The sequence below is a fragment of the Siniperca chuatsi genome, linkage group LG24, assembly GCF_020085105.1.
Source record: "Siniperca chuatsi isolate FFG_IHB_CAS linkage group LG24, ASM2008510v1, whole genome shotgun sequence".
NCBI lineage: Eukaryota > Metazoa > Chordata > Actinopteri > Centrarchiformes > Sinipercidae > Siniperca > Siniperca chuatsi.
The window spans coordinates 11,053,009-11,066,217 of NC_058065.1; the positions used below are offsets into that span (position 1 = coordinate 11,053,009).

At 40.0% G+C, this 13,209-nt stretch overlaps 1 protein-coding gene across 4 annotated transcripts in view; it reads right to left on the minus strand.

Moving 5' to 3' along the window:
• Positions 1 to 13,209, minus strand: part of LOC122871878 (FERM and PDZ domain-containing protein 4-like) — a 76,756-nt gene that overhangs the window by 58,595 nt on the left and 4,952 nt on the right. Inside the window, exon 1 of one of the 4 annotated variants that reach the window (XM_044187404.1) lies at positions 5,292 to 5,689. The exons of the other annotated variants lie outside the window; for them this stretch is intronic. Within the exon in view, the coding sequence (XP_044043339.1) occupies positions 5,292 to 5,341 (50 nt within the window). The 5' untranslated portion in view covers positions 5,342 to 5,689. Of the gene's footprint in view, positions 1 to 5,291; positions 5,690 to 13,209 lie in introns of those variants that run through there. 4 annotated transcript variants of the gene reach the window in all.

Consider the following 13,209-nt stretch of genomic DNA (forward strand, 5'->3'; position numbering starts at 1 on the left):
ATAGACATTTTTCAGCACATTCCTGCAATAAAGCTCAAGCTACTAATCAAAAGTCTGCGGATTCATCTGTTGTAGTCACTTAACATGCAAGGGAACACAGCTCAGAACATATGCAAGTGGCATATGAGTTTTAAATTTCACAGTTCCGACTGTAGACATGCAGAGAAAAGCATCATGTGATAACTGTGTTGAATGTAAACGTTCTTTAACTGGCAGGGGCACTGCCAAATCTGCATTTAGTCATTAAAGGATTGTGGCTTTACTCATTAGCTCATCTGACATTTATGAAAGATCTCTGACTGTTTGGAAACAGAGGATGGATTTGCGCTGCAAATCCCCACTTAGTGCAACAGTGTTACACGTCTGGTCCACATGTCCAGATACACACACAAACTCGTACACTCATAACTCAGACTACAGCTATTGTGTGTGTGTGTGTGTGTGTGATAAGTGGTATTCCCTGTGAGATTATCATCATCTGCTTCCATTCACTCCTACATGAACAACAATGAGAATAACAACAAGAATAACACGCAAACATCCTGCTGATGCCAAACACACAAACACTCAGGGTTTTCGGCTCGTAATGTGGTATTGATGGTTCCACCTTGTTGGTCAATGATGTGGTCAGCTTTTTTAGGGACGGTGTGTCTTGAGAAAAGTCCATCTTTTACAGGACACATACGCACGTCAGCACAACTGTAGCAGTGTTTACAGTACATTAAATACAGTGCGGTGCATGGCAATAACTTTTAATTCTGATAATGTGTCACACTGTTTCAGGGAAGGACAGGAGAGGAGAGAAAACACTGAAATGTTTTCATCTCAAATAAGGTTATTTGAAATATATGGTATTTTATTACTACCAGCCCTATTAGAACATCACTTAACCTGCTCAGGAACATGGTCAAAGCATCGACAATGGACTTTTTTCCAAAATTTTCCAAATTTCATCTGCCTTTTTTAACTATTTTTTATCGCATTATGAGTAGTGACATACAAAGACTGTATGGACTATAGGAAGAACTGGGGGAACAATTACTGGCCTTTTTTTAGGGCAGGTGTACCCTTGTTACTCATTGTGGCTGTGTTGGTGGATCACAATGCAACTTGGAAAACATCAGGAAAATACTGCACCACACCATGTCAGGAAAATGTGCAGTTCATAGAAATATTCCCGCATTCATCGACACAGTGTTTTGATTCTTTCAGGATATGTCAGCATGTAATTTTATGAAAACTTTCACAGTGTGCATTTGAATTTTCATACATGCAACATGCATACAATACTTTAATTTCAAACAAGTATCTTTTCAGGAAACAGCAATAAATAAAACTCAAAAAATATTTGGAATATTTAAGACTTTGCTATTGTGCATGTTTTGTACATTTCCTTCCAAAGATGCTGGATCTTTGAAATCTGAACTGGAAGAGCAGAGTAGGTGATTGTTACTGTGGTGTTTTTCATGATGCATTCCAAATAATTTCTGTCTGCTTTCTGCGGCCAACAGGAATTTACATGTATTTCCATCTGACAGGCGGAAGAAGAAGAAGAGAAGGAGGTGGAGGAGGACTAGACTTTGAGCACCTGCCAGCAAACTAATCGGCCTATGACCGATTTGGCCTGAAGGCCCTTCCAGCCCAACCCGACCAATCCGAGCACAAACATCCTGCAGTGCAGCGGGGCACAGAGGTGGAACAACAGCAGATTATAATCAAAGGAAAAGCACTTTCAATAGACACACAACTTCTCTTTTTTGGAGAATGAGAGAATTGGATTTGGTCTCTTACAAAGCAGCCAAGGTGTCTAATTTAGCTCACATAAAAAAGCTACAGTGGCCACAGGAAACCTCTTAATTTCATCACATTCAATTTGTACTCAAAATGTAATATTACCTCAGAATGTAAGGATTCTTTAATTGGGTATTGTGATGAAATGATGGGTATTAGTTTTCCCATAGTCTTAAATGTATTGTGTTTTCGGTACTGTTCGACTCAATATTTAGCATTAGAATGCGCAGCAGTAAAGAATGATGAAACAGTTGTTGTTTTTACAGTTAATCACGACATTTTATTATATAAATTATGGAAATATGGTTTTCATGACACAGCATTTGTATGGTAAAAAATATATTGTCAACAGGGTAGAATTTATTAGGATGCTGGGTTGTGATTCTCACAAAGCATGAATACTATGTGGTGTGCCCCAGGGCTCCATTCTTGGGACATTATTATTTGTTATTTATATAAATGATTGACCAAAAGAGTCCAAAATAGTTTCTCCCACAACTTTTGCAGATGACACAAAATTGGTGTTGGTTATCGATTAAAGCATCTCCCTTTGAATAATGAAATGCCTCAAGTCTCAGCCACTAAATTCCTCTGAATCATCTTCCTTGAAGCTCCACAGAGCTTGAAAAAACTACTTAAAGCTCTGTTTTATAATCTTTTGTTTTATTTTATGTACAGTAATAACATATTTTTAACAGTGTCAATTTGGTTTATGTTGTATAATAATTTGGTAGTTTTTTGGACAATCTCATATTCCAGAATACAGAACAAAGTTACAGATTTTTGTTTTGTTGCAAACCTTCTGTAGTGCTATAGGAATGAGAAAAGCAGCACAGCAGGTTCATTTGATTTCGCTTGTATAACAATGTGTGTCACTCATTCTGCAGCTGCTGAGTCAACATTCAAATATTTGGAATATCAGTGGTTTGAAAACCAGGAACAGCAGGTGGAGAGATTGAAAGAAAATCAGTCCACGCCTGCCTGTCTGTCTGTTTGACTGACACAGCAGAGCCGAGTCTGAATCTGAATCAAATTTCATTTGTCTGTTTTCTGGGCCACATGTTTCCTGGCCAATGACCTATCACCTTGTTGCTGTAATCCTTCGACAATGATGCTGCGATCTGGCGCTTCCTCAATCTCACAGTCCACTGCTGACCAGCAGCTGCATGGGTTTATGTTTAGGCAGAAAGAAAAAAAGAGACAGAAGTGCAAGCTCACTTCTTTTCCACTTTTCTCAGCTGCTGTAGTTAAAAATAATATACGATGAAGTTATATGTTTTGAGTATTCATATCTTATTCTTTAACCACAGAACAAAATCCTCTACACCACTCCTGAAAATACATGAGTTCTGTTGTCAATCAGGGAAGGATATTAGACAATAAAACACCTCAAATTTGTCTTGAGTCTTTTTAATTAACTATGAGACAAGTGTCTTAGTATGACAACTCTAAATGTGAACACTATACACAGTATCACATCCTATATGTCTGTGGTTCCCAATCTTTTCTTTTTCAGACGTACCCCCACAGCCCTGTCAGTACCCCTTCATCAAAACCACCCATGTTCTAAATATGTTGATTTGAATTCATTTTTAAACTAGATGTTATTTAATGCTACAGACATTAACTATATTATTGCTACAATGATTTTTCATAAACGGTCAGTGTTTTGGTTCAGTCAAGTTTGCATTTATACTAGTGAAAGCAGCTAGATGTTTCAACCACTGATCCATTACTTTTAGATAACTATTTCAACCATTTATCCATTACTTAGCGAACCAGTTCAACCGTTTATCTATTACTTTTAGCTATTTCACAATTTAGCAAATATTTTTAGTTAAATCTTTCAACTGTTTTAACTGTTAATTAATATTTGAACTGTTAATTCATTACTGTTAGCTATCTATTTTAACCATTTATCCAATACTTCTGGCTAACTGTTTAGACATCTCTGCTCGCTTGCTAATTAGTTTTCACACACTCTCCACTTGTGGTGTTCAGATGTAACAGTTGAGTCAACATGTGGATATATGTTTTAATAAAATCTGAACTTTTTTCATATTAGTTTAGACTCACTCTAGGCTATATGTGATGTCCTATTACAAATCCACTACAGTCAAAAATAAATTTGTTTAGCTGAGAAGTTGAATCACATGATTCAAATGTGTGCTCGTGTTTATATGTGGATTAGCACTTCAAATGACAGACTAAACATACCATCCTGCTGTTGAAGGGATGATATTAAAACAATTAAATCCCCTCCTGAGCCTCAGTTACTCAGTGCGGTAAGTGAAGACAACTCCTGCACCTTACAGCCATCAAAACACCTACGGTATACATACAACAGCCTGCATTTACATACTCAATATGCACAGTGCAGGAAGCAGCACACAAATGTATGTGCAAAATAATAAAATTTTATGAGACCAACCAACCTATACACACACACACACACACACACACACACATACAGCCACACTTCCCAGCAGCCAGCTAGCTAGCTAAACCCCCTCAATCCATGATGTAATCTCTAAGTGTGTTCAGTAATTACAAGGTCCTGGATTCCTCTGCTGCTTGGAGCCACCTCAGCATTATGTAACGGACGACTCACGTGCCTTCAATTCAGTGAGCAAGATTACAATATGGCTGCTTTAAAGCCTGCAACAAGACAGCCCGGCATTAAATCATCAGCTTGCTCAGATGAGCTATAATGATAGTCAAGAGATGATGAAGAAAAAAGAGATGGTGATGCTATCAACCCCAAGGAGATCACTAGCAATAATGCTGTCAGTCAGTCAGTCAGTCAGTTAGGTACAACTTGTAGTATTTAACACATCAATAAACAATTACCTGATTTATATTTAAGATCATCACAGAGAAGCCTATCAATATGTGACTGGCATTTTGCATCCCATTCAGTTCAAACCATAAAAATGGTTTATAAAGCATAGTATCAGCAGAGAGAGACAACCCCCTCCAAAAATGGTTCTGTAAGAGTGTTTCAACTTCTGACATCAGCTGACTTTGGCTAACAGAAAAAGAACAGAAAAAAAGCACATGCACTTAATCCATGTACACTACTTGTTTCAGATGAAAACAAAAAACAGCAGTAAGAAGGGAAGGCATCAAACCATGAATCACCAAAAATGGGCCTGAAACCGCATAACAGTATTCATAAAGAATCGGTGACACTGAGCAACAGGCCCATAATAATGACTCCAACAACCAACAGGAACCTCTATGTAAACCTCCCAAGGAGCTTAATCAGATCAAGAGAGACAACCCCCTCCAAAAATGGTTCTGTAAGTTTTCTACAGTAACCTCACATATTATGTTTGTGTAATTATAACCAGTGGCCCTCGCTAAAAAGCTTCAACACTCTGATTAGGAAGTGCTGAAAGAGGAAATGCATCTACAACTCAAAGAAATTCTACTTTCCAAATAAGTCCAAAAGAGCGATGGCATGCGTTCTGTGCAGCGGCCACAGAAGGTAAACCTACTGGAAAGCGGTTAACATCCCCAGTTCGTCATCGTCGTCGCATGGCTCCATCCTGTCAGCCGGACCAGACAGATGAAGGAACGAATGGGTGGAGAGAGTGGGATGGACGCCCCGGGCCCACCACCACCAAAAGGCTCAGAGCGTCGGAGAAAGAGCTCCTGTCCCGCTCCCTGAGTCCAACTCCTCCACTAAAAAATCCACCTCTGGATCTCTTTTTTAAAAATCCCCAAACTCAATTTTCTGTGTGTGTGTGTGTGTGTGTGTGTGTGTGTATGTGTGAGTGTGTTCCTGTTTTTCTATGTTTTTTTTTTCCATTCCTAGCTTGGTGCCAAATGTTCCAGCTTAGCACCGCTGCGCAGCACCGCTGGTGATGGATTTAGCCGGGGCATCTGGGCCAGCGGGGATAAACTCTATTCACTCTCACACACGCACACACACACACACACACACACACACACACAAAGAAATGCACGGACACCGGCACGCACACACGCATGCATGCAGAGTGTGTCATGCGGTATGAGATCGCAGGGGACAATGTTGGGAAAACCTCCCCCACACGGCATCATCAGAGAAATGAAAAGATGTGTGATATAGTGCCCTGCGCACTCGCACACACACTCCCTTTCCCAGCACACTGCTTGCACACGGAGCGGGTGGATCAATGCATGAACAGATGTGTGCCAACTTTAGAGCTGCTACTAAGCGCAGACATCAGCAGCTGTACTTACAGAGAGCATGTGTGTGTGTGTGCGTGTGTATCTCAGACACAAAGATGTCTGATGCCATTCTTAAATTCTGATGCAACAGAGCAAGGATGTGTGTGTGAGACATATAGTTGACATTCCTTGTATGTATGTGCTTATATGTGTGTGTGAATGCATGAGAATCAGTGATTGTGAAGTGATTCTCTCTGGTCAGAGCAGACAGAGGTCAGCTGTGCCTGTGGGCACACAGCAGGCAGCGGGAGATTAACACAACAATAATGTATATACAATAAGAGAAGGACACAACATAATAGTGCAGTCGTCCTTGCTGACTCAGTGGAGGAAATCAACAAGGACTGGTGGCAATAAAATCTGATTGTGTTGAGGGAGAAAGAAAATTTATTCACACACCATCACATAAACTACTTTTACCCTCCCCTTTCTCTCTCCGTCTTTCAGTGATGAGGGGGATGAGCACAAACTATATGAAATTACTTAAACACCCTGTAAAATCAACACTGTCTGGTCTATGTGGGGGTGTAAGGCACTGGCTCTATAACAGAGGCAGAGTAGGAGGGTCATCGCAGATAATCTTCACACCCTCTTCATTTACTTGAGAACAAATAAGAAGGGCATAACTGACAGGACAGGAAAAAGAGCTGTGGCCAGGGTTTTAGAAATACTGCAGTCATGAGACCCCCAGGGCACCCCCACCCCCATTTCTTGTATTATTTGGAGTTTTTTTACATTTTATTTATTCAGTCAACTTTTCCCAATTATATTTTATGTGAAGTTCCCCTCCAGACACGTTTTAAAGTATGTAAAAACTCTATCCACGATTAATGTTTTCTTTAACATGGTTGTCCCACATAAAAAGTAAAAAAAGAAACTCTGAAAAGGGGGCTGGAAGCACATCTACCCTTTCTCCCTCATTAAGATTAAGCCTGCATCTCTGAATGCCCCGCCCACCACTGCTGCATGTTAGGTTGACTGGTGCTGGTGAGAGCATGAATGTGGGTGAGAGACATACATCCATGGTGAGAGAGCTTTGCTTGTTGAGATGGCTAGAGTTAGAGGAAACATCAGCGAGATTCAGCCGTAAATGTTTGAGCCTCAGTCAGACAAGGATGAGGAGTCTGTTGTGCACCAAAATCGGCAACTAGCAGATGTATCAGTGTAGTTAGCATCTTTTATTTGTTTATGTTGTTTGTTAGCATGTAACTGGCAGTGACCGACAGCGTTTGTGGTTGTGAAACATACAATAATATCTGCTACGATGTTACTGTGTATTCACATTGTTATTCCGTAACGTTAGTAGTAGGGCTCTAACAGTTCGTGTATTTGTGCCAAACGGTCACGGTCCGGAGCACGCAGCCACATGCAGACTACACGGTATGTAGATTGATGCACTTAATGCGGAACTAAAGCGAGCGCAAGTTCCACCTGGAAACTTTTAGCTGTATGCCGTTAGCAGCATGTGCTGAGGTTTGAATCGCAGATTTTAGGGAAGTGTACAGTGTAAACAGCTCTCTAGTGACAAACCTAGCACAGATACACATTTTTGAATGGGTACTTTATGTAAATTATATTTCCCAACATTAAGGTCTAAATACTGAGTAGTACTTTGGGTTGGACCTGAGTACCAAATGAATAGTCAGATTCTTAGTCTAATTTACTTATTCTTTGTTCAAGTATATTTCGGATTTAAATCAGAAAACGTTGCTATCTTTAGACAATATTTAGGTAAAGCTTTTTATTTAACGCTGATGCATCAAGCAGTTTCATCAAAACATAGGTAAAAAACATCCCCCAAAATGAAAGGTATCATAAAAAGTACCAATATCGAATCCCAGCCCCTTTTTTATTTAAGTATATTGAGTCTGAACATACTGGTATCAGCTTGTAAAATAACCACCATGTGTATGTTTTTGATTGTAGAATGTAAACTCCCCCGAGGTTGATTCACAGACAAAATACAGAGGACATGACCTCAGTCTGTTCAATAGTAGCTACAGCCCTGCCGGTCAACAAAGAGAGTGCCTCCAAAAAGAAGCTACCAACAGAAATTCGAGTACAGTGGACACACTTTGCAAGAATGCAAAAGGGATCAAGTTCATCAAGCTGACGTCTGGATGTGGAAGGCATAGTGCAGTGCACAGACTTAGCATTTTGTGCTACAAAGGGAGATTCTCGGGCTCTTTACACATGATCAGTGACATAAACACTATTCTATGATCCACTGTTTTCCTATGGAGTGCACAAAGACACCAAACCTTAACAGTGCTACCTCATGCATTGTGTGCCGCACAGATTTTACATTTTGCTCACCTTACTTGTCGATTGCTTTTTAATGCTGCCCACAAAGTAACCTGTAAGCAACCAATGAACTGTTCCCAAACCCTTCTTGATCAGTGGGTTTTTACTTGTCTTTTTCCTCTGACAGAGGATAGTTGTGTTAAATTGAAATATATATTTCATTAATGCTCTTTGATAGGGTTGTTGTTTAATTTCACACATTTCCCTGTACTTCCCTTTTACCTGGCACGCAATGACCTATACTACACAGTGCCTGTGTGCTATGCTGTGCTCTACATCCCACCTTGCAGTAGGAAGCCTCACACAGTCCTGGAGAACCTGACATCTCGGCCAGACCAGTACGAGTCCAGAAAACTGATCACAACCTATAAGTGAAGGGTTCAAATTGCCCAACTGCAGGTATGGAATGCAGATTACCGAGACAATAGGCCAAGAAGTAGTGAAACTGGCAAGATCTCTGCTTCAAGCCCCAATAATGTCCTGTACAAGCTTACCAAAAAGTGTGCAGCACCTATTGCACAGGATTTAGGCTCTTGAGGAAGTTACAAATCAGAAAGTTCGCACAGTTACAGATCTAGAAAAAAGTGTATTTTGTCCATAAAGAAAAATACTTTCCAGAAATAGCAGTCAGTTGAAGCAGAAAAGCAATATGTCATAAGGAACCATTACACATTTGTATCTTCGATTTTGATTGTTTTCCCGTAACATTTATTTGTAAAAATGCTGTTTCGGCTTGCTACATATTTATTTCTAAAGTGATGCAAGCAGAGTATGCTTTCTCCTGTCAAGATCAATAATGAGTTTAGAAAGTTTTGAGTGATGTTAGTGAATAAAAAGGTAGAAGAGGTGACTTAAGTTGTTAAGGTGGAAGGTTCAGAGATGCCTGAAATTCCTGTTCAGAATGTTGGGGGTATTGTTGGCCTAATTTAATAAAACATCTGTGACAGCAAGCGCTACTTTGATATACAGCACCTACAATCTCAAACACTCCACTTTACAACATCTAGCTGTCTGTTGAAAAGTGCTGCCTGTCTGATTATCCTTCAGATTTATGACTGCATGGTCTGATGTCCTCTACAGTCACCCTTTGTGGGTGAGATCATCATTCTTCTGACAGCTGAATTTGCCTTCTGTATATTGCAATATCAGTTTTCTTTGTATTACAAAATGCAAATGGATGTTCCACAGAATTGTACAGTGAATTATAATCAAAAGGAAAATCAAGCAGTTGCAGCTGGCTTTTGAAGACATGACAGTTTTGGCCAGACAGTGGTAATTATTAATGATTGTTTTATATAATATTCCACATACTAATTAGTCATATTATTATAGTGTATTTGCAGATACAATGCTAGCCCTGCACATTCCAGTTCAGTGGACGCCAGCTCCATTTGCTACCTCTGAGATGCCACCTGGTACTGACTCTTGGCCAAGTAGCTATCTATAGCCATGTCTACAGGGATGGAACTACTGATTTGTACATGCCCGTGACCCCTGTGTGTCTAATTTTATATACGGCACAATAAAAAATTAAGGTTATACTGAAATATCTGCTGAGACGGTATATTGTGTCAAAATATCAGATATCAGCCATCTAGCGTTTTCCACTGCAGATTTGAAGGCTCCTCCCCGACCACAGCCACAGGAAGAACTGCAAACAAATCCTATTTCTTTTCTAATTTAACTTACTTATTTAGTCATGTGTTTACAAGTGAGTTCTACATTTAAAAAGTAGAATTGCTCTCCTGTATTTTCCTGAACTTCAATAAATGTGCTAGGTCACCCTGCCTCAAAGGTTAAATGTTTAGAATTAAAGTGAGGTTAAGGTTGCTATGAAGATGAATGTCAAAAGGTGAGCATGTAGGGAACAAATATGGGATTAAGGAATGCAAATAAACACCTTAAAACCCACAATTGTATAGGTGTGTACGTGTGTGTTTTGTGTGCATGTGATGCTGGAAATGACTCCTGGCCAAATGACTGGACCTTGGTCGTGTCCATCTGGAGGCTTTCTAGACTTTATGTAACCATGTTTGTTTACTGGAAATAGCAAGCAAAGACTCATAAGTAAAGGCAATTTATTTGTTTTATCCACTTCCTACCATTCTCTATTTTATGCAGTATTATGTGGATTGTCATTGTTGGGAGGAAGATAGGGAGGTGGGAGAAATCGGGGGGGGGGGGATCAAGGGAAGAAGGGAGGAATGGAGGGATGAAGGGAGGGAGGAGGATCTTGGTGATGACTCATTGTGCAAAATAAAAGATGATGGAATTTAAATTCAAGGTGCAGATACTATTAACTGGCAAAATACAATAGCGTCCCTATTCAGAACAAAAGCAATAACCTGTCATCAGTTCTCATAATCTGTATCATTCACAGCTAAAAGAGATTTGATGCAGCAGACGGCTCTCACCCGAGCACCAAAGGTCCTTACTGTTTCATTAAAAAGAGAATAGAGATTCATCCTCTCTTTAATTACACCCTCTCCTATCAGTCATAATATAGCATGAATGAACTGACCCAGCCTACAGCTGACAAGTACAGAAAATCTGTTGCTTCTGCCTCCTGTGCTTCACTTTTCCATATTGTTGGTTGTTTGCACCAATACAGTCGCTCAAGTGTCTTGAGTTCGACAACTTTTCTCCACATCTAATTACTGCTTAAAGGTCAAAGTTTTGTCAACAAGACTAAATTTCTGCTTTTTGATGAATCTTGCATGCATATCCCAATAAAAACACTCTAATTAAATGTCAAAATGTCTCATTTATAACTCTTGAGTCTGTATTCCACACACATCCGTCTATGCTCACAAATTCAGCTGGTGGTCCAACGAGGGCACTACAATTAAAGGTCAGTTTCTAAACTCCAAGGTGATGCATCAGACAACACTGCAGTGATTTATTAATCTCGGTTCTAGGGTTAAAAAAAATACATGCTTTCCTTTTCTCTCTCATTACTTCTCACATGTTTCCTTTGTATTGTGGCTGGACTGCTTCCAGTCTGACCATTTCCATAACTGGTTTTGATCATCCAGTCTTAGCAAAATGTGATTTTAATGCATCAAGACCTGCCGTAAAATGTTATCTAGTGTGACTTAATCATAAAAGTCACACTCTGGGTGGGCATTTTTAGATGGATATTAGGTATGTTAAAATGTAGAGCTGAGGGGAAATGCAGAATCGAACCCACTGTTAAGATTCTCTACTGGTGGGGGGGCGCCCCGGTCGCTCACTTGGTAGAGTGCGTACCATTTGGGCTGGGTCCTTGCCACGGTGGCCCGGGTTCGACTCCAGCCTGTGGCCCTTTGCTGTGTTTCATCCCCTCTCTCTCTCTCTCTCTCTCTCTCCTTCTGCAGCTATCTCTATCCGAATAGAGGCAAAAATCCCCAAAAAAAATTCTCTGCTGGCTACATAGCTCATTAAACTCTTAATAATCCACCATCCATCACATTTTAATGCCTCAAATTAAATATAAAGTGCGTGACAAATGTTCATATTGTTTACTTATATCAATCTAGGCTGGGAAATAGTGTATATACTGTATGTGGGTTTAGGTAGCGGCCATCCTACAGACTGCACTGCAGAGCCTAACACTAAAGCCTGACTTTAAATCCTCTCAAATTTGATGTCAAAATCACAGAGCTTGAAAGAAGTAGAAAATGCAGTTACTACAGTAAGATAAGTGGGAGGGCTCAGATCAGAGTGCCTCCACCCAACTGTGAAAATGTCTGTCTGCCACACACTGTGCTTGCCTGGAGAGATGGAAACAACTTTCTCCAAAATTCTCCAGAAGTTACAGCCTATGCTCAGGTGAAATGAGGCATTAAGTGCACTGGAACATGGAAACACACTGTGATATTTGATTATCTGTGCTGTGCCGTAAGTAGGTAAAATTGAATAGATAGTTGAATAGAAAAGTCTGAACTTGTTAAATAAAGAATCTAAAATGAATGAATGAATTAAATAACCAGGATATGAGAAAATCATATCTAAAAATGTAAAAAAAAAAAAAAATGACTACAGAAATTAAAAAACCCACGCACAAGCCAAATATGTATGTACTCACTCCAGACAGACATACAAACATCCCCCGCACCTTCACTACACTCCTCCATAGTGGCAGTACATTGATCTACAAAGCTCATCATTACATCATACAGACATGGAGGATGAGATGTGAGTAAATGCTATATCTTATCTTACCTCATGACTCAGTGTGCTATCATGCTGCGTCTCTCTGCCCGACTGTATCCTAATCCTCAGGCTGCCACCAGCAGAGGGGCAGGGAGGCTCCAGCAAACACAATAACCACAACTGCAGCAAAATGACTTTATGTTTGGGTCAGAGGGAGTGGGGGTGACGATTGAAAAATAAAAAATATAGAAATGTTGCTGAGATACTACAAAGTGGAGGAAAAAAACTAAATGAGAAGAAAGAGAAATAAGAGTTGGAGAAAGCTGGTAATCTAGGGCAGAGGGTCCCAAAGAGTGGTGATGGGGTCAGGTGATTCAGCAGCAAGTCACTCAATCTCTTTATCTGCCCCCCCCCTCCCCTTTCCTTACATCTCTGTAGCTCTCTCCCTCTGTGGTATGATCCTCTTCTGGCTGCCTCTCTATTTTTCTAGCCCTCCCTCCCTCTCTTTACATCTGGGAATGTGATATTTAGTTTTGTTTTGTTCCGAAAAATACGGCATAGCACTCACAAAAACTGCAAGTCAGAGAAACAGTGATTTATGTTCAGAAATACAAATAATTATTTTTATTATTATTCTCACGTGAGGCATCCCATCTTGTTCCAGATGGTCCAATCATCGCTAAGCTTCCCTAATTGCACCAGCCAATAGGGTTTAAGCACACTGACCGCTGTAACCTTTTTAGACTTTAAATACAGCACAAG